Source organism: Gopherus flavomarginatus, chromosome 11, assembly GCF_025201925.1.
Source record: "Gopherus flavomarginatus isolate rGopFla2 chromosome 11, rGopFla2.mat.asm, whole genome shotgun sequence".
Lineage (NCBI taxonomy): Eukaryota > Metazoa > Chordata > Testudines > Testudinidae > Gopherus > Gopherus flavomarginatus.
Window position 1 is genome coordinate 3,587,683 of NC_066627.1, and position 26,869 is coordinate 3,614,551.

Below are 26,869 nucleotides of genomic sequence, written 5' to 3' on the forward strand. Positions count from 1 at the left end.
GGGGGGACCAGGTGGTAACATAAGCCAGGCTGTGCCCCTGCCCCCAGGCAGAGATGGGGGAACAGAGGTGCTTTTCTCACACTCCACCTATAAGCTGTGATAACAGCTTTGAAAGGGGTCAAGAGCTGAACTAGCAGGGGGCTGCACGTCAGGAGTGAGGGACACCGGTAGGGCTGCAGGGGAGCCCAGTGCTGAGCTAGCAGGGGATGCAGGTTGGGAGTGAGGGGCCCCAGCAGAGCTGGGTGGGAGCAGGGCTGGGCTAGCAGAGGTCTGTGAGTCAGGAGTGAGGGGCACCGGCAGAGCTGGGTGGGGGGGCAGGGATGGGCTAGCACAGGATGCAAGTTGGGAGTGAGGGACACCGGTAGGGCGGAGGGGGCCAGGGCTGGGCTAGCAGGGGCTGTGGGTCAGGAGTGAGGGGCACCAGCAGGGCTATGGGGGGGCAGGGCTGGGCTAGCAGGGGATGCAGGTTGGGATTGAGGGGCACCGGCAGGGCTAGGGGGCAGGGCTGGGCTAGCAGGGGCTGCAGATCAGGAGTGAGGGGCACCAGCAGGGTTGGGGGGGCAGCGCTGGGCTAGCAGGTACTGCGGGTCGGGAGTGAGGGGCACTGGCAGCGCTGGGGTTTGGGCAGGGCTCGGCTATCAGGGGCTGCGGGTCGGGAGTGAGGGGCACCAGCAGGGCTAGATTGGGGCAGGGCTGGGCTAGCAGGGGCTGCAGGTCGGGAGTAAGGGGCACCAGCAGAGCTGGTGGGGCAGGGCTGGGCTAGCAGGGGCTGCAGATCAGGAGTGAGGGGCACCGGGGTGGGCAGGGCTGGGCTAGCAGGGGATGCAGGTCGGGAGTGAGGGGCACCAGCAGGATGGGGGGGCAGGGCTGGGCTAGTAGGGGGCTGCAGGTCAGGAGTGAGGTCCATCAGCAAAGTTGGGAGCAGCCCAGGTCTGGGCTAGCAGGGGGCTAATGTTTGGGAGGGAGAGAGGGAGGGAGGGGCACAAGCAGAGATGTAGGGGAGCCAAAGCTGGGGTATCAGGGGGCTGCAGGTTGGAAGTGAGGGGCTCCGGCATGGCTGGAGGAGGCAGGGCTGGGCTGGCAGGGGCTGTGGTTTGGAAGTGGGGGGCACTGGCAGAGCTGGGTGGGAGAGGCGAAGGCTGGGCTAGCAGGGGCTGCACGTCGGTAATGAGGGAACTGGCAGAGTAGGGGGGACCCCAGGTTTTGGCTAGCAGGGGCTACAGGTCAGGACTGAGGGTGCTTAGCAAATGTGAGGTGCTCAGAGTTGGGGGGCTGCAACTAGACATTCAGGGGAACAGCTGATTAAGGGGATTTTATTGTCTCCTATCTTTAGCCCAGTAATAAATAGTTGCAAACAAAAATTTTCTAAACTGAGGCACAAATTTCCCCTTTGGCACGTCCCTTGTCAGAGGTAACCCCCTGAACTCACCGAGTGCAGGAACGCGTCTCCCTGAGCCGGCCCTGCCTCCCTCCACCAGCTCTGCCCTCATGCTTCATGCTGAGAGCCGGGCCGGGGGATTCCCAGCACAGCTAGCTGTGAGCTTGGCTGCCTGGGGCTGGACGTCCAAAAGATGGGGTACCAGCATGAATTCCTCTAAGCTCAATTACCAGCTTAGTATTTGTAGCGCTGCCACCAACCAGGAATTCCAGTGCCTGGTACACTCTGGTCCCCCCAAAACCTTGCCCGGGGACCCCCAAGACCCAGATCCTCTGAATCTTATTCCAAGGAAAGTAAACCCTTTCCCCCACCATTGCCTCTCCCATGCTTCCCCTCCCTGGTTTACCCTGGAAGATCACTGTGATTCAAACTCCTTAAATCACAAAACAGAGAGGACAATTCACCTTCCTCCCTCCTTCTCTTTCCCCCTCCCAGACTCTTCCTGAGAGAGATAGTAATCCTGACACAGAGAGAAATTAGCCTCTCTCCTCCTCCTCTCCTTTCTCCCCACCAATTCCCTGGTGAATCCAGACCCCGTCCCCTGGGGTCTCACACCAGAATAAAAAAAACAATCAGGTTCTTAAACAAGAAACTTTTAATTAAAGAGAGAAAAACAGTAAAAATGATCTTGTAAATTTAAGATGGAATAGGTACAGGGTTTTTTAGCTATAGGCACTGGGAACACCCTCCCAGCCTAAGTATACAAGTACAAATTAAAATCTTTTCAGCAAAATACCAATTTGAACTCCTTCCAGCCAAATACACATTTGAACTTCTTCCAACCAAATACACATTTGCAAATAAAGAAAACAAACATAAGCTTAACTCGCTTTATCTACCTAGTACTCACTAGTCTGAACTTATAAGAGCCTGTATTGGAGAGACTGTAGAGAAACCTGGTTGCACATCTGATCCCTCTGAGCCCCCAGAGTGAACAACAACCAAAACTAACAGCACACAAACAGAAACTTCCCTCTCTCAAGATTTGAAAGTATCCTGTCCCCTGATTGATCCTCTGGTCAGTTGACAGCCCGGCTCACTGATCTTGTTAAAACTTTACAGAGAAAAGAGACATGAAGTACTTCTGTTCTATTAACTCTTACTTATCTGTTTATGACAGGTGACGACCCAGGAGTCTCAGCAACTCCTCTGAGAAATGGCATCAGACCCGGTAGGAATCTGATGGCTGAAAGGCTAGAAATCCAATCACAACAAGTTAAATACTGAACTTGAGGGTGGAAGGGTATTGGGCTTAAACCATTAAACCATTGCCCGTAATTCCATCTCTGCAACCTATAGCCCTTACCCCCAGCACCTGACCCTAACCGCTAACCCTTAATCCTCCTCCCCATGTATAATTATAACCTGAACTCTAACCCAAAGGGTCCATATGTCCCAGGTTCAATTGACAGTCCCAGTCTTTCTGAGGATATCTAACCACGTGCGTTTGAGCCATAGAAATGCTTACGAGCCAGCAGTGGCCATTGTTGTTACCACCTAGAAGGTTAATGAGAATATAACATTTAATATTCGTTCCCAAGCTAAAATCGCTAGTACAACAGGGTCTGTTTAGCACCAAGTGAACTGGGGGCCCTGATCCTGCTCACTCTGTGACACAACCTGGAAGACGGGGGGCAGCCTATCTCAGGTGCCCACTTACACACAGACATTACTAAGACCTTGCAGCTGTCAACAGTCTCACCCCAAACTGTGCTGTGTGAATGGAGCAGCGTGGGGCTCACTAGGGGCATTCTCCCCCGGCATTGAGTGCTGGCCCCAGTGCCAAGCTAGGACCTGGTCTGCACAGAGCGGAGCAGGGATCAGTGGGGCTGTGTCTCATGGCCTCACTCTCTCTCCCTTTGCAGCTAGCAAAACGGCCCCATCTGTCTTTCCCCTGACCTCCTGCACCGGCGAAGTCACCACCTCCCAGGTCACCTTCGGCTGCCTGGCCAAAGGCTACTTCCCCGAGCCGGTCACCGTGACATGGAGCCCCAACGTCGGCTCCTCGGGCGTGAGGACCTATCCCTCCGTGCTGCAACCTTCCAGCGGCCTCTACTCGCTCAGCAGCCAGGTCACCGTTCCGGCCAGCAGCTGGGAGTCTAACACCTATCGATGCACCGTAGAGCACCAGCCCACCAGCTCCAGCATCTCCAAGGAAATCCCAAGTAGGGACGGTGCGGCGCGGCCCGGGGAGGGAGGGGGGTGGGAAGGGCTGGGGTTGTCTCAGGTCCCTGCTCTGGTGACTGCTGCAGGGAGAGAGGATGGGAGCCTGCTGGTGCTGTGAGCTGATGGAGTCGCTGGGGTGGGTGGGTGGTTGGATGGACAGAGACACCACAGAGCGATGGGAGGGAATGGGGACAGGTAGATGGTGTTGGGTGTGGAGGCACCGAAGGGTGGAGGGATGAAAAGAGACACCACGCCAAGAGAAGCGATGGGTGCTGCAATGCAGAGAAAGGGGCAGAGGGCTCTAAACTGGGCACTGGGCTGCAGGGAGCGGGGGAGCTCAGCAGGGGGCACTGGGCTGCAGGGAGGTGGGGGCTCACTAGGTCACCGTCCTGGCCAGCTGCTGGAGTCTAACACCTATCGATGCACCATAGAGCACCAGCCCACCAGCTCCAGCATCTCCAAGGAAATCCCAAGTAGGGACAGCACGGTGCAGCCCGGTGAGTAGGAGGGAGGGGTTGGGGGTCTCTCAGGTCCCTGCTCTGGTGACTGCTGCAGGGAGAGAGGATGGGAGCCTGCTAGTGCTGTGAGCCAGTGGAGTCGCTGGGGTGGGTGGGTGGGTGGATGGAGAGAGACACCACAGAGCGATGGGAGGGAATGGGGACAGGTAGATGGTGTTGGGTGTGGAGGCACCGAAGGGTGGAGGGATGAAAAGAGACACGAAGCCAAGAGAAGCGATGGGTGCTGCAATGCAGGGAAAGGGGTAGACGGCTCAGCAGGGGGCGCTGTGTTCCAGGGAGCGGGGGCTAAATAGGGGGCATTGTGCTGCAGTGAGTCGGGGGCTCAGCAGGGGGCGCTGTGCTGCAGAGAGCCGGGGGCTCAGCAGGGGGCGCTGTGCAGCAGGGAGCCAGGGGCTCAGCAGGGGGCGCTGTGCAGCAGGGAGCTGGGGCTTCAGCAGGGGGCGCTGTGCTGCAGGGAGCCGGGGCCTCAGCAGGGGGTGCTGTGCTGCAGGGAGCGTGGAGGGCTCAGCAGGGGGCGCTGTGCTGCACGGAGCAGGGAAGGCTCAGTAGGGGGCGCTATGCTGCAGGGAGCCAGGGGCTCAGCAGGAGGCATTGTGCTGCAGAGAGAGGGGGGCTTGGCAGGGGGTACTGTGCTGCAGGGAGCCGGGGGCTCAGCAGGAGGCACTGTGCTGCAGAGAGAGGGGGGCTTGGCAGGGGGTACTGTGCTGCAGGGAGCCGGGGGCTCAGCAGGGGGCGCCGTGCTGCAGGGAGCCGGGGACGAGGCGACTCAGGAGGGGTCTGTACAACAACTAACCCATCATCCTTCTCCCAGAGCCCATCCCCGCTGAACCCCAAGCCCCCGAGGTGCACGTCCTCCACTCCTCCTGCACCACCAAGCCAGGTGCCATCCAGTTGCTCTGCTTCATCTCCGGCTTCTACCCTGAGCCGTTGAAGGTGGAATGGCTGGTTAACGGCGAGCCCGGGTTACTTCATGGGGACACCGCTCCTGCCAAGAAGGACGCCGACGGCCGCACCTTCAGCACCCGCAGCAATGCCAGCGTCTCCCAGGACGTATGGCTGGAGGGCAAGACGTACACCTGCCACGTGTCCCACCCGGGCACTGGGAGCAAAAAGCAGGCCCACGCCCGCAAGTGCAAAGGTGACGCTGAGCAGGGACGAGCTGTCTGGAGAGGCGAGGGGGACACAGGCAGGGATGGAGTGGGGAGGGGAGCATGTGAGACTGGAATGGGCTTTGTAGAGGACAGGGAGTGAGGGGAGACTGGGATGGGCTTGGCAGGGGAGACCAGGCCTAGCAGCTGACCTGGGCTCTCCTGTCCCCAGAAGAAACTACATCTCCCAGCAACATCCAGGTCTTCCTGGTGCCCCCATCTCCTGCCGCCCTGTACGTGGCCCAGAACCCCATGCTCACCTGCCTGGTGGTCAACCTGCCTAGCGACTCCGGCCTCCAGGTGGTCTGGTCCCGGGAAAAGCCAGGGTCCGTTAACCCTGATCCCCTGACCCTCAGTCAGCAGTTCAACAGCACCTTCACCGCCTCCAGCTCCATGCCCATCTTCACCCGCGACTGGGAGGCCGGAGAGACCTTCACTTGCAAAGTGGAGCACTCGGACCTGGTCTCGCCCCTCATCAAATCGATCTCCAAGAAGCCAGGTAAGAGGAGAGGAGGGTCTCTAAGGGGAGAGACTCAGTCCCAGTCCCCAGCAGGGAAGGATGCTCCTTATGGGGAAGCCCCAACCCCCAACAACCTGGGATCCTGGCCCCTGAGTCCTTTTGCATCCCCAAATCCCCACCCTCAAATTCTGCTCCAGAGATACCAGCTCCCAGTCCCCAGCCCCTCCATCCTGGAAGAGAGAGGGGATCTTCCTACTCCCACACACACACATACACACATACACCATCCTTCTCCCCATCTGCCCCAGATGAGTAATGTGCATGGCTCATCTGTGTCCTCCATCTCCACTCACTGAAGGCAAGCAGTCCGCCCCGGGCGTCTACCTCCTGCAGCCCCACATGCACGAGCTGAGCAGCAAAGGAGACTCTGTCAGCGTCACCTGCCTGGTGCGGGGCTTCTTCCCCGAGGACATCTCGGTGCAGTGGATGAAGAACCATGAAAGTGAAAAGGAGACTGACTACATCACCACCCCGCCCATGAAGGATGGAGCCAGCGACACGAACTTCTTCCTCTACAGCAAGCTGAAAGTCAGCAAGGCCAGCTGGAACAGCGGGGACACCTACACCTGCATGGTCACCCACCAAGCCCTCTCATTGAAGTTCACCCAACGCAGCATCAGCAAAATCTCTGGTAAATGAAGAAGGCTCCTCCCAGCCCCACTGCTAGCACTGTCCAGTACAGCTTCCTGTAAATAATCTCTATGCCCTGCGTGACAACAAGTGAATAAATGGAACTAGTCTGAGCTCACACCCAGGTCTCCTTCTTGTGGTGTGACTGGGTGAAATCTGCGAGTCGCCCAAGGTGGACGAGGTCCCAGGTTGCAGGCTGGGAGAAACTGAGATGCTATAAGACTGGGGATGCCAATTCCCAGATCCTGTATGGGTGGATACATATATACCATGGATGGATGGGGAGATACATGGGTTGATGCCATGAAAGGAAATATGAGTAGTTGCCACGGAAGGAAGGATGGGTAGATATGTGGGTCCATGCCACGGAAGGAAGGATGGATAGATATGTGGGCCTATGCCGTGGAAGGAAGGACGGGTAGATATATGGGTCCATGCCATGGAAGGAAGGATAGGTAGATATGTGGGTCCATGCCGTGTAAGGAAGGATGGGTAGATATGTGGGTCCATGCCGTGTAAGGAAGGATGAATACATGCACGAGTACATACACACCATGGAAACAGGGATGGAAAAGGGGGTAGATGCACAGTTACAGACATACTGCAGAGGAACAGACACATTCAAGCCAATCTCAGTTGGAAGGCCAGGTGTTCAGAGAGATGATTAAATGGATACATACTTCAGATGGCAGGACAAATACACTGAGATATCACAAGCAGCAAGAGAGAAATAGGGAGATCATTATTTGGATTAAATTAACCCCTATATCCCCAACTAAGACCAGGACTCTGTTGGGATGGACACAGCACAGACAGCAGGAGACAGTTCTTCTCACAGCCTAAATAGAGAAAGAGGAGGAGGAGAACAGAGGTACCAAGAGGGGGAGAGTCCTGCCCAAAATTACCGAGCATGTCAATAACAGAGCTAGAAACAGAATCCAGGTGTCCTGCATGTCCCACCCAGTGTGCCTGCAACGAGACTGCACTGTACACAGGGACTAATGGTTGGATGGTTCAAAGAGGGTGGATGCCAATGGATAAAAAGATGTCAAGGGATAGAAAAAATCCCTGGGGATCTGCAGAAGGGTGGATGGATGGATAGAGGGGTGTGTTGGGGGGTATAGATGGATGGATGGCGAATGTTGGATGGGCACACTTTCTGAAGGAGTAATGGATGAATAAATGGATGAAGTGTGATGGATGGGTGGAGATGGGGATAAATGAATGTATAAATGAATGGTGGTGGATTGGTAGTCACATACGGCACTCGATTGGTACCGATGGGGATGGGCAGGTGCCTGGATGAAGGGGTTGTTACACATAGTGAGTGAGTGAGAGATGAGGATGAAAGGATGGGTAAATATACTGGCTGACTACGCATGTTTGGGAAAGGATGGATGGCAATGGATGGATGAGAGTCAATGAGTACTGATGGTGATAGAGGCATGGGATGGATGAATACTGAAAAGGATAGATAGATAGATAGATAGATAGATAGATAGATAGATAGATAGATAGATAGATAGATAAGTGATGGGGTTGCCTGGATGGACGGTGAGGGATGAGGATGGACGGATGGACTGATGGACCGCACATTCAGTGGATGGTTAGGAACAAGAACGGATGGGTGGGTACAGATCCATATGGATGGTGGAAGATACAGATACAGGGATGGATGGATGTTTATGGATGAGGAAGGACAGATGGATTGTACAGATCAGGAGGGATGGATGGAAGATATAGGGATGGATGCATGTTTATGGATGAGGAAGGATGGATGGATGGTACAGATGAGGAGGGATGGATGGAAGATATATTGATGGATGGATGTTTATGGATGAGGAAGGATGGATGGATGGTACAGATCAGGAGGGATGGATGGAAGATATAGGGATGGATGCATGGATGTTTATCAGTGAGGAAGGATGGATGGATGGTACAGATGAGGAGGGATGGATGGAAGATATATTGATGGATGGATGTTTATGGATGAGGAAGGATGGATGGATGGTACAGATCAGGAGGGATGGATGGAAGATATAGGGATGGATGGATGGATGTTTATCAGTGAGGAAGGATGGATGGATGGTACAGATGAGGAGGGATGGATGGAAGATATATTGATGGATGGATGTTTATGCATGAGGAAAGACGGGTGGACAGTACAGATCAGGAGGAATGGATGGAAGATATAGGGATGGATGGATGTTTATGGATGAGGAAGGATGGTACAGATCAGGAGGGATGGATGGAAGATATAGGGATGGATGGAAGGTACAGATCAGGAGGGATGGATGGAAGAGATAGGAATGGATGGACGTTTATGGATGAGGAAGGATGGATGGGTGGATGGCTAAGCAATCTCTAGGATCCCATTGAGACAGGGTCCTCTAGGCTAGAACTTGTGCATGCCCAGAGGGTCGCAGTGTCAGGGTCAACATTTACCTCACATCCCATCCCACCCCAAAGAGGAGCAGGGAGAATTTTGAGACTGAGTCAGTGGAGCGAGGGCAACTCAAATTCCCTAACCCCTACATACACCTCCCCAGCTAGCTAAGAAACTAAGGGGTCTCCCTCCACCCCAGCCCTCTGTGGTAGCTGGGGAGGGGGTCATAGGGCAACAGACAGCAAACACCCCACACCAGGGATCAGCTTCTGGCACCCAGTGCTCGCAAAGCAGCAGCACTAGTAGGGCTGTTATCTGGAGCAGACACTAAGCAGGGACTCACCTAAAGTCTCACTAGGGCTGGTGACGTGGGGGTAGGACAGAGGAGGCAGACTCATCTATGGCCCCGCACATGAGCCCCATCTCCTACCTAGCCCCAACAGGGCACCCACATGCACCCGTGTGTGTGTGTCAGCCTCAGGGCTGGATGGGCGAGCGCAGGGCTTGACCACACCAGTGCCAAGCCCAGCACTTGGCACGTGGTGCCAAAGGGTGGGTAGCAGCAGCGGCAGTGTTAGGGCTGTAAAAGCAGCAGAGAGTCCTGTGGCACCTTACAGACTAACAGACATATTGGAGCGTGAGCTTTCCTGGGTGAATACTCACTTCGCCGGATGCTGTTACCCTGGGGCAGCGCAGGGGCACACACAGTAAGGGAGTGGGGGGGTTGCTGAGAAAGAGAGAGAGAGAGAGAGAGATCTGGTACAGATGGACACACCTGTAACATGGCATGACCCAGGGACCCTCCCACCTGAGCTGTCGTGTTTGTACACACAGAGAGACACACAACACAGAGAGACACAGACATGCACCCAGAGGCAGCCACGCAGCCTGTTCTCCCTCCACTCTAAGATGCAGCTGTCTCTGGGACAGGTGTTACAGAATCTCTCACTCTGTGCTGAGTTGTGTCCTCTCTGGGGTGGAACATGGCGTCTGATTATTCACGGACCCCTCCCCCGGCACTGGGATATGTTTTACTCTGGGGTGGGGTATGCGGGAGTCAGTTTATATGGGGATACCTCTCCCACATCTAAGAAGCAGCTACCAACTCCAACCAAATCCTCTGAGCCCCCTTTACCTGGGGAGTGAGGCCTGCATCACCCAGAAGCCATGCACACCTGCAGTGGGCTCAGTATGGGGTGATCTCCCCTCACAGTCAGAGCTGACCTCAATGCCCCCACTGCTATGCTAGGGGGTGCTGTGATACAGGGGGCACCATCTTTCCTCTGAGAGATAAACATGAGCCTCCCCATCATTAAATTACTCATGACTCTGTTCATCAAAGAAACAGTGATCAGCACACCCCATGCCAGCTACAGCTTGGCATTTAGGCAAAGGGTCCCTATCTAAACAGCCCCTGTGTGCCACCCCAAAGGGGGCACATCTCAGTGCTGGCTGAGAGACCACCTCTATAAACAGCCACTAGATGCCACCGTCCCAGTGCCACCCAAGGGAGCCCCAAATAAACAGCCCCAGAGGTTGCTGTGTTCCATCAGAAGTGACTCCTGAGTGTTTAGGTACATTGGGACAAGTGTCATAGAGGTACACGCGTGAAATCCAGCCATCCTAGTCTTTAGCGGGCTCCTCTGTTGTGGCCGCATCCTGGCACCTCACACACACCTATGAATTTACCCTCTAAGGGATCCTGAGCCACCTCTTGTGGGAATGGAGGGAGAGAGAGGGTGTGCAAAGGGAAAGAGCAAGTGAAGATGTGTGTAATGGATGGTTTGATGAATGGAGGGTTGTGTCTAGAGATAGATGGGAGGAGGGGTGTGTAGGGATGGATGGATGATATCTAGAGATGGATAGATGGAGGGGTGTGTGGTCATGGATGGACAGATGGATGGAGGGATGGTTGTATCTAGAAATGGATGGGTAGAGGTGTGTGTGGTCATGGATGGATGGTTGTATCTAGAAATGGATGTGTAGAGGGGTGTGTGGTCATGGATGGATTGGTGGAGGGGTGTGTGGGGATGGATGGATGGTTATATCTAGAGATGGATAGATGGAGGGGTGTGTGGTCATGGATGGACGGATGGATCGAGGGGTATGTGGGGATGGATGGATGGTTGTATCTAGAAATGGATGGGTAGAGGGGTGTGTAGTCATGGATGGATGGGTGGAGGGGTGTGTGGGGGGATGGCTGGGTGTGTCTGGAGCGGGAATGAGGGAGGGATGGAAGGATTGGTAGAGAAGGGGATAGGCAGGTTGGTGCTGGACGCACAGTCCGAGCTCTCTCTGTCACAGTGGCTGAGTCCGAGCTGATGTCTCTTTCTCTCTCCTCAACAGAGGTGATCGTGTCAGGTGAGTTTTGCAGCGAGGACGAGGATGAGGAGCTGGATGGACTCTGGTCAAGCATCTCGGTCTTCATCACCCTCTTCCTCTTGAGTGTGTGCTACAGCGCCACCGTGACCCTGTTCAAGGTGAGAGAGAGAACGAACGTAGGAACGAAGGAATTAATGCCCTTTAGCACAGTAGAGGGCAGCGTGGAGGGGAAAGAAAGAAGAGAGGAATGAAGGAGAAAGGAGAATGGGTGAATAAGACAGAGACTGAATGAATGAGACACAGACAGAAAAGCAGGAAGGAATGACACAGACAGACAGAGCAGCTCCCCCCAGCACTGACCCCTCTCACCCTTCCTCTCTCTGCCCCACTGCAGGTGAAGTGGTTTTTCTCCACCCTAGTGCAGCTGAAGAAGGCGAGTGGCCCCGAGTACAAGAACGTGATCCAGCGCGTGGTGTAGAAGCTGCTGCCCCCATCTGCCCCGAGACAAGGGTTCGGGGCTCCTGGCTCCATTGGCGACAACGCCCTGAGTCCCACAGCTGCCCCCCGCCAGCGCTGTGCCCCTGGCAGACCCCTCGGGGGGGAGACAGGACCTCACTCCACATGGCCTAATCAGCCCTCAGCCACTAGGGATGCTGCCCTGCTCGGAGCTTGGCTGAGACCGGACAACTCCTATCCTGCAGGGAACCAGCGCCCCTAGCGAGGAAACAACCCTTCTCCCACTTCCCACCCTCCTGAGCCCAACAGTCCCTGCTCTGGGGCTGGGTCAGAGCCAGCGCTTCTAGAGGGGAAAGGCCTCACTTCCCTTCCCCACCCCCTGTGCCAGCCAGCCCCCCGCCCTGGGGCAGGACCATAGCCAGAGTTGTGTCCTCTCATGCTGTATGTTGCATATTTAGCTCTTCATTGGGATTTTTTGTGGGTGGTGTGTGTGTGTGTGACTTTTGTTGTGTGCACTGAGTGACAATAAATAAATAAATAAATAAATAAATATACACATCAGGCTCCATCTCATTCATAACCTCCATCCCGGACTTTCAGGGACCCCTGACGCCCTCCAGAGGGGTATGTCGTGTCTGTAAGGGCGCCTCTAGGCATGGAGAATAAAATGACAGGTGCCCGCTGAACTGGCCCCAATGGGAGATAGGGGTCTAGCTACAAACCCAGAGAACTGGGGCCTCGTCCCTCAGCCTATACAGGCTGGGACGGAGGAGCAGGAAGGGGAGATCTCTGGGGCAGAGAAAGCCACTGATCAGATAGGGAGGCATGTATGAGAAAGAAAGAAAGAAAGAAAGAAAGAAAGAAGAAAGAAAGAAAGAAAGAATGTGTACGTATCAGGATGGACGGATGCGTAGACAAATACCAGGGGACTGAGACATACAGCGTCTAGCATTCTCCTTGGTTAAATCTCCCAAAACCCATCCTGAAATGCAGCTACCAATTTTGAACTCATTTTATTTTGGATCAAATTTAAAATTCCTGTGTAAGTTGCAAGTTAAAGAAAGGAGCCAATGAGACTCTTCGCCATTGACAGATTCCAGGTTGACCAGAACTTGGGACACAGATGCGTGTGCACGAGCGCACACACACGCACGAGGAAATCCAGTCCTTGCCATGGGACGGGGGTGGAGGATGGAGGGGAATGGGGCTGAGTGCAAGCTAGAGCGTGGGCTGCCCCCTGGGGACGTCTGGGGAAGGACTCTGCCCTCCCTGCTCTGGGCTCTGCAGAGCTCAGACCCTTCAGCGGCCGTTGTCGAGCCCTCTGAGTTGCTGTGGAACATGGTCCCTCCAGGAGTCCGGAGAAAGGGCAGGAGCCTGGGAGGGCTGACAATGGAGGGAGGCAATGAAGAGGATGAAGCAATGCTGTCCACCTCCTAGGAGCCCGGAGCCGGGCACTCACCGCACCTGTGGGACACAGAGAGCAGAGGGGTTCGGCCGGTGCCGTTGGACCCGGTGTTGGGCTCACGGGCAGCATCCTACGCTGGGAGAGCAAGGCCAGAAGGGACTGTTATGACCATCTAGCCTGTCCTGCTGTGTAGCCCGGGCCATGGACCTGGCCCAGTCACACCTGAATCCTGCCAGGGTCTCTGCATTGAGCTGGAGCTCAACTTCCAGACAGAGACACCGGCCTTGTCAAACCGCCTCATGGAACAGCCACTGCCCAGCGGGTGCCGCACACCAACTCCCTGGGGAGACACGGCTGTCTAAGCCGATTCTGCTTCTGGTTCCAGGTCCCGGCACCATGTCCCCGCCACAGAACCGGCTTCACAGGCTGCTATGGCCCTTTGTGCATCTGGGCCCCACTACAGATCCTTAGTGATCATGGCTGAGTGGTTAGTGATTGACGCTCATTAGTCCTTGAACATTTCTTCAGGCTTCTTAATTAGTGATCATTCCTTTTTGGTCATTGATCATTCATTGCTGATTATGGATAAGTGATTATGATCAGTTAATAATTACTAGCAGCTTATTAATGGTTGATGCTTGATCCTTGATTAACATAAATTACTGATCTATGAGAGTTGATTATTGATAATTAATTGCTGATTAATGGCTACTCAGCATTAATTACAGATCACTAGGCACTGACCAGAAATAGCCAATCCCTGATTATTGATTCTCAGTGATAAATGATTGGAATTGATAATAGACTCTTGATTCTCATTTATTTGATCACTGCTGAGTTAATGTTGATGGGAACTCGCTCATTAGTGATGATGGGTGGTTGATTATTAATAAATAATCATTCCTGATTACCTCTGATTGATCATTGGGCGAGACCTCGAGAGGTCACCTAGTCCCATCTCCTGCCGTGGGGCAGGACTGGAGTAATAACTCGTCCATCCCTGACAGGTATTTCTCTAACCTGTTGCTAAAAACCTCCAACAATGCAGGCTCCACAACCTCCCTGGGCAATTTGTCCCGCTATTTACCCAGCCTGATAGTTAGGAAGTTTTTTCCAGTGTCCAAACTAAACTGCCCTGGCTGCAGTCTAAGCCCATTGCTTCTTGTCCTGTCCTCACAGGATAACGAGTGCAATTTTCACCCTCCCTTTTGTCACAACCTTTTATATATTTCAGAAATGTTACCATGTCATTCCCCCGCCCCAGCCACCCCAGTCTTCTCTGTTCCACACTAAACAACCCCAGTTCTTTCAATCTCCCCTCACAGCTCATGTTTTCTAGCCCTTAAATGATTTTTGTTGCTCTCCTATGGCCTGTCTCCAACTTTTCCACATCTTTCCTGAAATGTGGTGCCCACCACTGGACACAAGACTCCAGCAGAAGCCGTATCAGCGCGGAGCACAGCAGAAGAATTACTGCTTGTGTCTGCTCACAACACTCCTGCTAATACAGCCAGAATTTGGTTTTTCCCCAACAACATTACATTATTGACTCATATTTAGCTTGTGATGCAGTCTGACCCCAGATCCCTTTTCGCAGTCAGTTCCCGTTAAGCATGTGGGCTACTGGTTCTTCGTTCCCAAGTGGTTACCTTGCATTTGTCCTCGCTGAATTTCATCACTGACTGTGGGTGACTGAGTAGTTCCCGAGGACGGCTGGTGGCTGCATGCTGATGGGGTGGGATAGATTACTGAGCACTGGTTATTGCTAGAAGCAGTGAAGTGTGACCATGAAGATAGCGGTTGCTGTTACCTTAAGCAGCGTGACGCCGGCACTGTACAACAGGCTGAGCAGGAAGAGAGCAATGAAGGCAACAGGTGTCCAGAGACCGTCAGATTCCTCCTCTCCTCCTTCAGCATCGATGTCTTGGTCCTCCACTGGGCAGTGAGGAGCTGGGGGTGAGATAAAGGGGCCGGTTTGAGAGGCCTCTTCGTTAAGCCAAGGAGCTGAGTGGGCACAGCAGGGAGCTCCGGTCTGTGCTCTTGGCAGGAGCTCCTGTCCAGGGCCAGAGACAGAGGGCTCCCTGCCAGGGGACACTGGGTGGGCTACAGGTGGAGACCCCCTGTCACAGGCTGCAATTCTCAGAGCAGCCTCAGGGATTTCAGCAACCAACTTCCATTACATTCACACCCTTTGGCTCCTTTGCAAACTCCAGCCAGCAGCACTACACACCCCTCCCCGAGCATGCCCTCCCCCTCCCTTGGCCAGCCAGGGAACTGGGCTGAGACCTGCCAGTACAGAACTCAATGGGGCCAGGCACACCCATCAGACAGCAGCATCTTCCCCAGTCAATGCCAGCTTGAGTTGTGCTGGGACCGGTTCCTGGGCAGTAGCGGCACCATGGGGAATGAAGGCATCTCATGGGGACTGAGTAAAAGCCCTCCCAACTCATTCCACATGGGATACCAGTCGGTAGGAGCCTCTTTCACTCACCACCAGCCTGGGCTCCATTGGGAACCTGTTCCCAAGAGTAGGAAGGACTCACAGCCCAGCATTCCCTGAGCTCATCCATGCGTCTTGTCAATGGCATGAACGTTGACTGGGAAATGGCCTGGAGCCTTCTCAATTTAGTACACACCTGGGCAATCACCAAGGTACCAGCTGAAATCTTAATTCACCCATCTGTGTGCTATAAGGCCTGGGCCATAGAGTTCGGTGGTAGATAATTGATGTTACCTTCCTAGCTCTGAAACCTTGACTGGTGCTTTTGTAGATCTTAAGGCAAGAAGGGACCATGACAGTAACCAGCCTGACCTTCTCTATATCACAGGCCAGGGACTCTAACCAGCTACTCCTATATGGAGCCCAATCACTCGTCTTTGTTGGAGCATATTTTCCAGAATGGACCCCAGGCTGGATGTTCAAATCTCGAGATGGAGACTCCACCACTTCCACTGGAAGTTAGTTCCAGTGGTTCCCTTCCAGATTTCTTGCCTATGACGGGGTGCGCATACCGCACTAGCCAGGAAAGGGTTAATCCCACCCTATGGGTGGAGGAAGTCCTGCCCCTCGGAACATGCTAAGCACACTCCAAATGCTATGCTGGTATAAAGAAGAGCAGCCAAGCTCAGTCTGCACAGACTGCCAAGGAGGAAGGACGCTTGGTCGAGGCTCCAGCCCCGGAGCCATTACAGCCCTTGCCCGCAGAAGGCTGAGATCTCAAGACACAGACCAGAGACCTGTTGCCTACAGCTGACAAGCTAGAGACAGAGTCTCAGGGAATTACCAGTTCCGAGGAGCCTGGAGATACCGACATGATATGGACTGCAGATTCAGGAAGCCTGGTCGGAAGTGTCCCAGGGAGGTGGAGGGAGGGTATCTCCCACCCGTGTAAGGTCAGCATGTTGCAGTGTTGCAATGAGGGGAGAAAAACAGTAACAGAATATACAGAAATGGAAGAGGTGCTTAATGACGTCTGTGTTTCGATTTTCACCAACAAGGTGGGTGGCGATTGGACGTCTAACATAGTGAATGCCAGTGAAAATGAGGTAGGATCAGAGGTTAAAATAGGGAAAGAATAAGGTAAAAATTACTTAGATAAATTAGTTGGTTTCAAGTCATCAGAGCCTGATGAAATGCGTCCTAGAATACTCAAGGAGCTGTCTGAGGATATCTGAGCCACTAGCGATTATCTTTGAAAAGTCAGGGAGGATAGGAGAGATTCCAGAAGACCGGAAAAGGGCAAATAGAGTGCCCATCTATAAAAATGAAATAAGGACAACCCAGGGAATTACAGACCAAGCAGCTTAACTTCTGTACCCAGAAAGATAATGGAGCAAATAATTAAGCAATCAATTTGCAAACATGTAGAAAAAAATAAGATGATAAGTAACAACATGGATTTATGAAGAACAAATCATGTAAAACCAACCAGCTCGCTCTCTTTAACAGAGTAACAAGGCTTGTGGATAGGGAGGAAGTGGTAGATGCGGTATATCTTGACTTTGGTAAGGCTTTTGATACTGTCTTGCATGACCTTCTCATAAACAAACTAGGGAATGCAACCTAGATAGAGCTACTATAAGGTGGGTGCATAACTGGTTGGAAAACCATTCCCAGAGAGTAGTTATCAGTGGTTTACAGTCATGCTGGAAGGGTATAATGAGTGGGGTCCCACAGGGATCAGTTCTGGGTTTGGTTCTGTTCAAGATCTTCATCCATAATTTAGATAAGAGCATACAGAGTACACTTTTATAAAGTTTACAGATGATACCAAGCCGGGAGGGGTTGCAAGTGCTTTGGAGGATCGCATTAAAATTCAAAGTGATCTGGACAAACTGGAGAAATGGTTTGAAGTAAATAGGATGAAATTCAATAAGAAAAATGCTAAATACTCCATTTAGGAAGGAACAATCAGTTGCACGCATACAAAATGGGCAATGACTGTCTAGGAAGGAGCACTGCAGAAAGGGATCTGGGGGTCATAGTGGATCACAAGTTAAGCATGAGTCAGCAGTGTAACACTGTTGCAAAAAAAGTGAACATCATTCTGGGACATATTATCAGGGCAGTTCTAAACAAGACACGAGAAGTCATTCTTCTGAACTACTCCACACTGATTAGGCCTCAACTGGAGTCTTGTGTCCAGTTCTGGGCACCACATTTCAGGAAAGATGTGGACAAATTGGAGAAAGTCAGAGAAGAGCAACAAAAATGATTAAAGGTCTAGAAAACATGACCTGTGAGGGAAGATTAAAAACTGGGTTTGTTTAGTCTGGAAAAGAGAAGGCTGAGAGGGGACATGATAACTGTTTTCAAGAACATAAAAGGCTGTTACAAGGAGAAGGGAGAAAAATTGTTCTCCTTAACCTCTGAGGATAGGACAAGAAGCAATGGGCTTCAGTTGCAGAAAGGGAGGTGTGAGCTGGACATTAGAAAAGGCTTCCTGCCAGGGTGGTTAAGCACTGAAATAAGTTGACTAGGGAGGTTGTGGAATCTCCATCACTGGGGGGGTTTAAGAGCACATTAGACAAACATTTCTCAGGGATGGTCTAGATAATATTTAGTCCTGCCATGAGTACGGAGACTGGACTAGATGAGCTCTCGAGTCCCTTCCAGACCTTTGAGTCTATGATTCTATGACTCCCCACTGACCCACTGGTGGACCACTCCACCACTGCTAGGGCCCTGGGTCAGGACCCGGTGGAGTTGGGTGGGCCCCTGTCCCCCTACCCTGGTGTCATAAACAAATGGTTAAGGGTTAATGTCTCTTTTACCTGTAAAGGGTTAAGAAACTCAGTAAACCTGGCTGACACCTGACCAGAGGACCAACAGGGGGACAAGATACTTTCAAATCTTGATGGAGGGAAGTCTTTGTTTGTGCTTTTTGTTTGGTTCGTTGTTCGCTCTCGGGACTGAGAGGAATGGGACATCATTCCAGGCTCTCCAATCTTTCTGAATCAGTCTCTCATGTTTCAAAATTGTAAGTAACAGCCAGGCAGGCGGATTAGTCTTATGTTTGTTTTCTTAACTTGTAAATGTGTCTTTTTGCTGGAAGGATTTTTACCTCTGTTTGCTGTAACTTTGAATCTAAGGCTGAGGGGGGTCCCTCTGGTCTATAGGAATCTGAGTATCCTGTAAAGCATTTTCCATCTTGATTTTACAGAGATAATTTTGACCTTTCTTTCGTTAATTAAAAGCTTTCTTTTTAAGAGCCTGATTGATTTTTCCTTCTTTCAAGATCCAAGGGATTGGGTCTGGACTCCCCAGGAATTGGTGGGGGAAAGGAGGGGATGGTTAATTTCTCCTTGTTTTAAGATCCAAGGGGTTTGGATCTGTGTTCCCCAGGGAATTGGAGAAGTCCCTCAAGGCTGCCCAGGGAGGGGAAAGTTTTGGGGGAACAGGTAGTGTCCCAGACACTGAAATTTCTGGCTGGTGGCAGTGTTACCAGATCTAAGCTAGTAATTCAGCTTAGAAGTGTTCATGCAGGTCCCCACATTTGTACTCTAACGTTCAAAGGGGGGAAAAACCTTGACAAGGCCACACCGCTCTGTGCTCATGGGTGGCCATATTCTCTCAGCCCATTAGGCCACACAGCCCAGAACCCAAGGGATGCCACTTAGACTCTGGCAATTAGCCCGCATGGTGCTGAGGCCAGGACAGTCCGGCAGACTGAATCTGCAGTGTCAGCACAACCCTGATCCACCCCGCACTGCTTTATTCCACATTTGTATCTGTCCAGCCATTGGCTCCTCTTAAGCCTCTCTGTACTAAGTTACAGACCTTTACTGCCTGGTACTTTCTCCCCATGGAGGTACTTATACATATCCATGAAGCCATCTCCTGAATGTCTTTTTCAGCCAATTCGTCTCCTCCTGTCTCTCACTGGAAGCCATTTTCTCCAGCCTTCTAAACATTTTTCTAGCTCTCTTTTGCACCTCCTCCAATTTTTCAACCTTCTTTTGAATATTGGACAAGAGAATGGCCACAGTGCATGTGACCAATGGTCCAGCTACCCCAGGACCCTGTCTTCCAACAGTGGTTGATGCCAGAGGGGTTCCCCTGCACCCCACCCCGTGTTCATACATCCAGGATAGGGCTGGTGGGAATAGAGGCTCCTAACTCAGTCTCACCCACCGCCTAGCTCCCGGTAGACATAACACCTGATTTCTGGGGGCTCTGCCTCTCACCTAATGTGGTCCGGTGAGGAAGCATGTCCAAGGAGTTCTGATGCCAGACTGGCTAGGACTACATTGCTAGACAGATGCAACGGTTAAGAAACAAGTCTTGGAGATGGAAATTCCACGTCTACCACTGACCTGCAGTGTGACCAGATACAAGCCGCTTAGTCTGGGGTCTTTAAAGGACTTTGAGGAAATGAGGTGCCAGTGAAATAACCTCACAATTGCAGTCAGAATTGAGTGTCTCACTCCTTCTTAGTGTCCCAATTTTCATCCCTTTGTGCTAAAATATCCCCTCCCAGCCTTTCTCTGCTTGGTTCCAGGACGTTTGCTCTACATCTGTTCATGTAGTGCTCATCCAATGGGGCCCTAACCTCAGTCAGGACATCTAGGAGCTGCAATATCATCAATAACAATGGACGGATAGCAACTCCCTGAAGAGGGGTGGGCAGGTAGAAACATGCATGCATGAATCGATGGATATGGTGGAATCAAAGAGATAGGTGCTGCAGAGGGTAGGATGGATGGTTGGATCCTGTGGAAGGATGAATTGATGTAGACAATCCATGAGGAAAGGAGGATGGCTAGAGCGAAAGAATAAAAGAAAGAGGGGTGGATGGATACATTTAGATATTGTGGGAGGAAGCGTGGGTTGGTAGATAAGACGCATGGACAGTCTCAGCCAGAGGACACACCCTTCATCACAAACTCTAGCATGGTGCATTTTATTTGGGCATATTCCACACACAGCCACGCTCAGTACACCAGAGCTACCACAGTTTTACACACAGGCTCAGAGGAATCCAAGACCCCACAAGGCTCCGTGACCAACTCAGATATGCCGTGAGGAGCCCGTGGGGCTCTGATCCTCAGTAGCAAGTGACGTCAGTGTCGGACAAGATCACAGAGACATTGACGGCGGTGGGTTTACCGGAGGCTTTGTCCACGCTCCGGTGGATGAAGGTCATGGGCAGACCCTCGTGCCCCACCACACAGGCGTAGGTGTCCCCCGCTCCCATTCGGACGCCAAGACATTGAGCTTGCTGTAGATGAAGTAGCGCTCCTCCTTCCCAGCCTCCTGCATGGGGCCGACGTTGGTGTAGGCTTCCTGGGGCACGGGCCGATCCTGCTGGGTCCATGTCACCAAGATGTCTCTGGGCCGGAACCCGGAGGCCAGGCAGGTGATGGTGGCTGATTCCCGGAGAGCCAGTTCCTCAGCATGAGGAGGGGAGATGTAGACAGAAGGGGCCCGGAGGGAGACCACTGCCATGAGAAACAGCAAAGGCTTAATGCTAAGGATTGGGACCCAGAGTCCTGGCTACCATTCCCCACCTTCATCGCCCTGCAATATCCCACTAGACCCCTCCCATGCTCCTCCCAGACCCATAGACAGAATCCAGGAGTTCGGGCCACACTAACCCACTAGATCCAAATCCCTTCCATGAAAAGGGGCTAGAACCCAGGTGTCACAGCCTCCAGTCTCCCTGTTCTAACCCACTACATCCCACTCCCCTCTCAGAGACAGAAAAAGAACCCAGGAGTCCTGACTCTCCATCCCCTTCTCTCTCATCAATTTGCACATTTCATCCCACCCACAAATTTGTAATTCCCCGTCCCAAACACCTGAAACCGGATCAGAGCTGGGGCCCCCTAGAGACAGAAGGTCCCAAGTCCCATTTCCCACACCCTGTGCCAGCCACTCCCCCAGCCTGCGGCCCGATTGGAGCTGGCGCCCCTACAGGGGAAAGGCTGAGTTCTTACTGTGGACTCTTGCGGATGGTCTTGACAATGGCTGACGGGAAGTCTTGGTGCTTCACGGTGCAGGTGAACTCCTCCCCCGCCTGCCACTCCTCCACGCACACCCGCAGGATGCTGGTTGCACTGTAGGTGCCATCTTCCTGCAGCACCGGATCCCTGGAGACCACGGCCAATGGGCCCCCGCTACCCCGGTTCCAGGAGATCTCCAGGCTGCCGGGGGTCTCCATGCCACTCACCAAACAACTGATGGTGGCGTTCTGCGCTATGTAGAGGTCCTCCAGGGAAGGGGGGAGGAGAGACACCTCCAGAGGATGTTGATTACAGTTGCTGACACCTGGTGGGGGCAGGAGGAGGCGTTGACGGCTGGGCTGAGCAAATATTTCAATGGGCACCAGGTGGTAACTGAGTGCCTCTCTCTCAGGGGTGCAGAGCCCAGGGGCTGTTTGGGAAAGGGGCTGAGCATCATTGGACTTGTAAATAGGGCACTGGGTTCCCTGGTGGAAGGGGCGGGACACTCATCTTATGCAACAGCAGAAACAATGGCTGAGATTTTCCAGCCAGCCGAGGGATTGAGATTCCTGATTCCCATTATGGTTATTTGGGTCTCTGGGAGCCAGGAGGAAATCTGAAGGTCTCCAGTTTTGTTAGGAGAAAGCCCCATTGCAGAAAACATGGCTGGGGCCAGACCTGCCGTGGTTGCTAAACTCAGGGTACTTCTGGCCTGAAATTCATGAGCTTAATGGCGCTCCTGAGCTCAGCGTGGTTATCCCTGTTTCCCAGAGATGGCAGCTGGGACACAGAGGACAAATGACCTGCCCATGGTCATGCCTGGCACCCAGACCCCCCGATCTAACCACTAAACACCTCACCACACCCAGGACTGAGGACGGAACTTGTGTTCCCTAAACCCCTACCCCCTGCACAGGCAGAAGGGCCATTTACGTTTCACACCCATCATCTGCCAAGATCCCTCAGGGCATGAGTCCCCCACCTCCCACTACAAACCGAGGGCGGAGGGAGAATTTGAATCACTTTAGAAGTCTCAGCCAGGGAGCCCAGACTCATTGAAGCCCTGGCACCCACGACAAAGGCCTCTCTTGAATGTTCTCTGAAGGATATGCATGGTCTGGCTCATGAAATAAGTTTGTAAAGTGGATCCTGCTGGAGCTGGGAGTCCAGATTCATATGCATTCCCAATCCCCACTCTGGGACAATAGAACTGAGGGTTTCTCTCCTTTATTTGCATGAATTCATCAGCTTCTCAATCTGATATGGCATCATAATGGAGATAGAAATCCTTCATTGCCACTCCTCCCTCCAGGGTTCACATGGAGTCATGCAGATGTTCATGCCATTGGCTGGATGACATCAGAAAGCGTGTGGACATCCCCAAACTAACACCTGCCTCTGAGAATCCACTTACCAAGGGACACCTTTTCCACAACCTTCTTGGGCTCTTCCATGGCTGGGTGATGCACCACGCAGGTATAATTTCCTTCTCCTTGACTTTGCTCAACCTTCAGGATGCTGTAGGCAGAGAAAGTGCCACTTCCTGACACAGGGCCATTATTGTAACTCGACTTGAGTTCTGGGGAGTTGTTCTTCAACCATGAGATGCTGATCTCTTCTGGGTAAAAGCCACTAGCTTCACAGATGAGAGTCAAGGAGACTCTATTCCCGAGATGTCTTTGTGGTAGGCTCGGGAGATGGTGACTGAGGGCTCCTTCTTCCTGATGCCTAAATGAAAAGGAAGAGGGGCAAGAGAAGAAGAAGACTTGCTTTGCATGTCTAAGTTAAGGACTTAGCTCCAGCAGCTATCACTGTGTGAAGGGGCCAGGGAGGGCAGTTGTTCAGGGTACGTGTGAAGCTAGACCAGGCAAATAAAACCCAACCACTGAGCATCATCTCCCTTGAAACTCAAAGAGCCTGGACCTTCACCCAAGAGCTCAGCTGAACTCCCAAACCTTCCCCACAGAATGCACAGTGAGCTTCTCAATCTTCAACCTTAAACGGCAACAGCTTAACACCATCATCTTCGTCTTCATCACCATCATCATATTCATCTTCTTCACCTCCCTTATCTTCATAATCACTTCCTTCCTCTTTATCTTCATCTTCTCCAGCAATCTAACATTTTTTCTCCTTCAGCATTTTCATTTCCCTCTTCATTGTCATTGACACAATCTTCATCCCCTTCAAGATCATCATAAGGATCATTATCCTCAGCTTGGCTTTACAGTAACGCAGAGGGGCAGGGGCTTTCAGCTGGTCCTGCGTCCCAAACCTGAACTCTCACCCCAAACACTGAATCTCCTCTTCACCCAAGTCTCCATCATGCATCATCGTGACATTGGGTCACCAACCCATTTCTCACTCCGACGGACCCTCTTCCCTCCTTCAAACGCTCCCAGCAAAATTCAACACAATTGAGATTTTCAAAGGCTGCCTTAAGGACTTGGACAACTTGGGTATTTCAATGGGATTTGGGCACCTTACTCCAATGGAGACTCTTAGAGAGTCTCACCCGAAATATCCCATAAAGGCCAGATGCCAGGTGACAAGCACCAGCCTGATTTCCAGAGGTAAGAAGTACAGACGCACGTCAGATCAGAGTCCCTAACAGGCCACATCACGTTTTTCAGGGAGCCGAGGGAATGAAATTCTTAGAGGAGCTGGAATGTAATGATCAGGAAGGGAATCCTGGGAAAACTGTGCAAGTGGAAATTAGTGAGAGATTGAGAATGAGAAATTCACAGAGGAAATACTAATTCTACCTGCAAACACCCCTGTGCAGAGGGCCTAGGTGCCGCTAAAGTCCTTCTTGGAGGGTTAACTGGGACATAAAGGCTGCCTAGGAAGTGTGTTGGGGTGAGTTTTCACCCTCCAGTCCCAATTCACAGTGACTGGAGTTTGCCTTTCCCTTTGAGATGCCAAGGCTCCTCACCTGTATTGCTCATGGTTATGTCCCTGGTTTAGTTCTCCAGAAACAGGGTGTGGTCACTTGCAGGTAAATTGGGTGCCTTGTCCCCATTGTGCCAGCGACACAGGGTGAGAACTGACCAGGCTGGTGGTCCCGTTGCTGTTCTTCTTGGGGGGTTCTGTCTTCACCGCAAAGCTGACTTGACCATCCACTTTCCATGCGATTCTGCTGGCTGCTAAGTCATAGCCCAGAACTAGACAGGTAACATGACCAGAATTTTTGATGACGTCTTCATAGGAGGGTTTGGTTAAGTAGATGGTTGGGTCAAGTGAGCTTCTGAGGCAGGGCTGAGAAATGCAAAGAGATGTCATTGACCAGTTCAAATAATGTGGAAAGGCAGAAAAAGACGATTGAAATCTAATCGAATTAATCTATCCCTCCACCTCAAGCAGAACACTCCTAGCGTCCCTCCCATCCAGCCAGCCATTGTATCTCTTTCTCTTTCCATCCACCTACAGCACCAGTTTCTCTATGGCACTCTTGTGTCTCCCATCACACTGGTGTCTAGGTGAAGTCTCACCTACCCTTAGGCAGGGCTGGTTTCTCAGTAACTCTCCACCGCACCTCCCCGCCATGCATGGGCCCAGCCCCTCACCCAAGCACTTGCTGGTGTTGTGCATGGAGAGCTCTGCTCCCACTGCTGGGTGGGTCACTTGGCAGGTGTAGACGTCCCCCTTCTCCCAGCTCTGCTTGGTGACATTCATGCGGCTCTGTCCCATGTAGAAGCCGTCTGTGCCCATTGCAGAGGAAAAGGCCGGGGTGGGGGGGCTGCTCTCCTTTCCATTCACCAGCCATTTCACGTTGGCTTGGTCAGGTTTGAAGCTCAGGAGGAGGCAAACCAGCTCCAGCTGGCTCTCTGTGGAGCTCTCCTCGCAGGTGGGCACCAGGAGGTGAACCTGGGGTGGTGCGTCGAACCACACCCTGAGAGCAGAGAGAGGGGAAAACACAGTCCAGTGTCACTCTTTGTAGATCCCCAGCCCCTTCCAGAGAGAGGGATAACTCTACAGTCCTCCCAGCACTAGCAACCCCCACCTTGTTGTGGTACATTTACACTGAGTACTAATCAGCTTCCAGTGAGATTTTTCACAGCCATGTAAGGGATTAAAAAAATGGGAACAGGGCCCTTAAATCATCTAGGCAAATATTAAAAGCGTCCAGGCATTCTTCCTGCACGTGCTGCATGGAGTGTGTTCTCGCTGGTAAACAGCTGCGACAAAGCTGGAGCTTGAGCTGTGTTTGTTTATTTGAACATGTTTCCCTCAATTAATGTCCCCTATTTAAGGGGGACCGTGGTGCTGTACAGCATGACATGGCATCAGAAGAAAACTTGGGAGAGGACTGACTGTGTCTGACTACGGATAAAGGGTCAAATCCTCAGCTGATGTAAGTCGGCTCAGTGCCACTGACTTCAGCAGAGATCAGTCGATTTACACCCGATGAAGTTCGGAGCCCAGAATGCCTAGGTTTGCGGGTCTGGGCTTGTATCCATTTCAAAAGATGCCTCAGAAAAGCCGAAGTGCAAGGAACACACTCAGCTCCATGACAAAGGTGTAACCAGTGCTAGTTGTAAGGGGGTATAGCCCCTTAAGGCCAGTGGTTGCTGGGAATTGTAGTCCCATGGGGCTGCTTGCTGCTGTCTATATCAGGGAAAGCTTCTGGCTCAGTGCTGAGGAAAGTGCCTGAGGGGGAATCTCTAGATGTGGACAGGCAGGAGGCCTAGGAACCATGCAGGGAAGGTGGCCTAGTGGGAAAGGGGGGGCTCCCCATGCAGCCGGCTGAACGCTGGGGGGCTCTGGTGGCCGGGACCCTGGGCTCAGAGTTGCACTGGTTTTGCTTGAGGCTTTGGACTGGCGCAGCGAATGGGCTTTGTTCTGCCCCCAGTGGGAGGTGGTTGGGTTGGATTGGGTAGGGTGAGGGCGAAAGGCAGTGAGCCGAAGATTTCCCCTGTGCAGAGGGGCCAGCATGCGGCTTAGGTGCCACTTCAGCCCAGCTGCGGGTCTGAGATTTCCCAGGTGCCTAAGGGATTTGCATGCCAAGTTCCCATGGGAACCAGGTGCCTAAATCCTTTAGGCAGGGCTGAAAAATCCCCCCCTTAGTGGAACGTAGGTCTCTGCCCCGGGCACCTTTCACCCTAAGGTTTCCCTCCTTCAGGGGTCCGTGGAGGGGGCGCTGGGGGCAGGAGATCTGCAGTGACAAAGCACCAGGGCTCAGTGTGTTTCAACACTGGGCCAAACTTTCCCCAGACTTTCAGGCTGAGGTTTTTCCAAAGGCGCCTACGGGATGTGGATTAAGATTCACTGGCTCCCAGACCCTCTAGGCGCTTTGAAAAGCTCAGCCTGGCTGTCCCACTCTCCCCTGCCGCGTGTCTTACACTCCTGAGGGAACTTCTTCGACTTGGTCGTTGCTGTCCTTTGATGTGTCACATCGCCACTGGTAGGTGTCGCCTGCCGGGGCCTGGCAGGGA

At 52.6% G+C, this 26,869-nt stretch overlaps 4 gene segments (V, D, J or C); 3 read left to right on the forward strand and 1 right to left on the reverse strand.

Annotated features, from left to right (window-relative positions):
* The window catches only part of LOC127031863 (Ig gamma-3 chain C region-like), a 214,995-nt gene extending 202,988 nt beyond the window's left edge, over positions 1–12,007 (forward strand). Inside the window, 5 exon segments of the C gene segment in view lie at positions 5,056–5,260; positions 5,443–5,769; positions 6,089–6,421; positions 11,153–11,286; positions 11,523–12,007. Coding sequence covers positions 5,056–5,260; positions 5,443–5,769; positions 6,089–6,421; positions 11,153–11,286; positions 11,523–11,606 — 1,083 coding nt within the window.
* Positions 1–26,869, forward strand: part of LOC127031862 (Ig gamma-1 chain C region, membrane-bound form-like) — a 192,423-nt gene that overhangs the window by 24,107 nt on the left and 141,447 nt on the right.
* LOC127031885 (Ig gamma-3 chain C region-like) overlaps positions 1–26,869 on the forward strand; it is a 68,886-nt gene that overhangs the window by 17,803 nt on the left and 24,214 nt on the right.
* The window catches only part of LOC127031858 (immunoglobulin heavy constant mu-like), a 167,772-nt gene that overhangs the window by 10,945 nt on the left and 129,958 nt on the right, over positions 1–26,869 (reverse strand).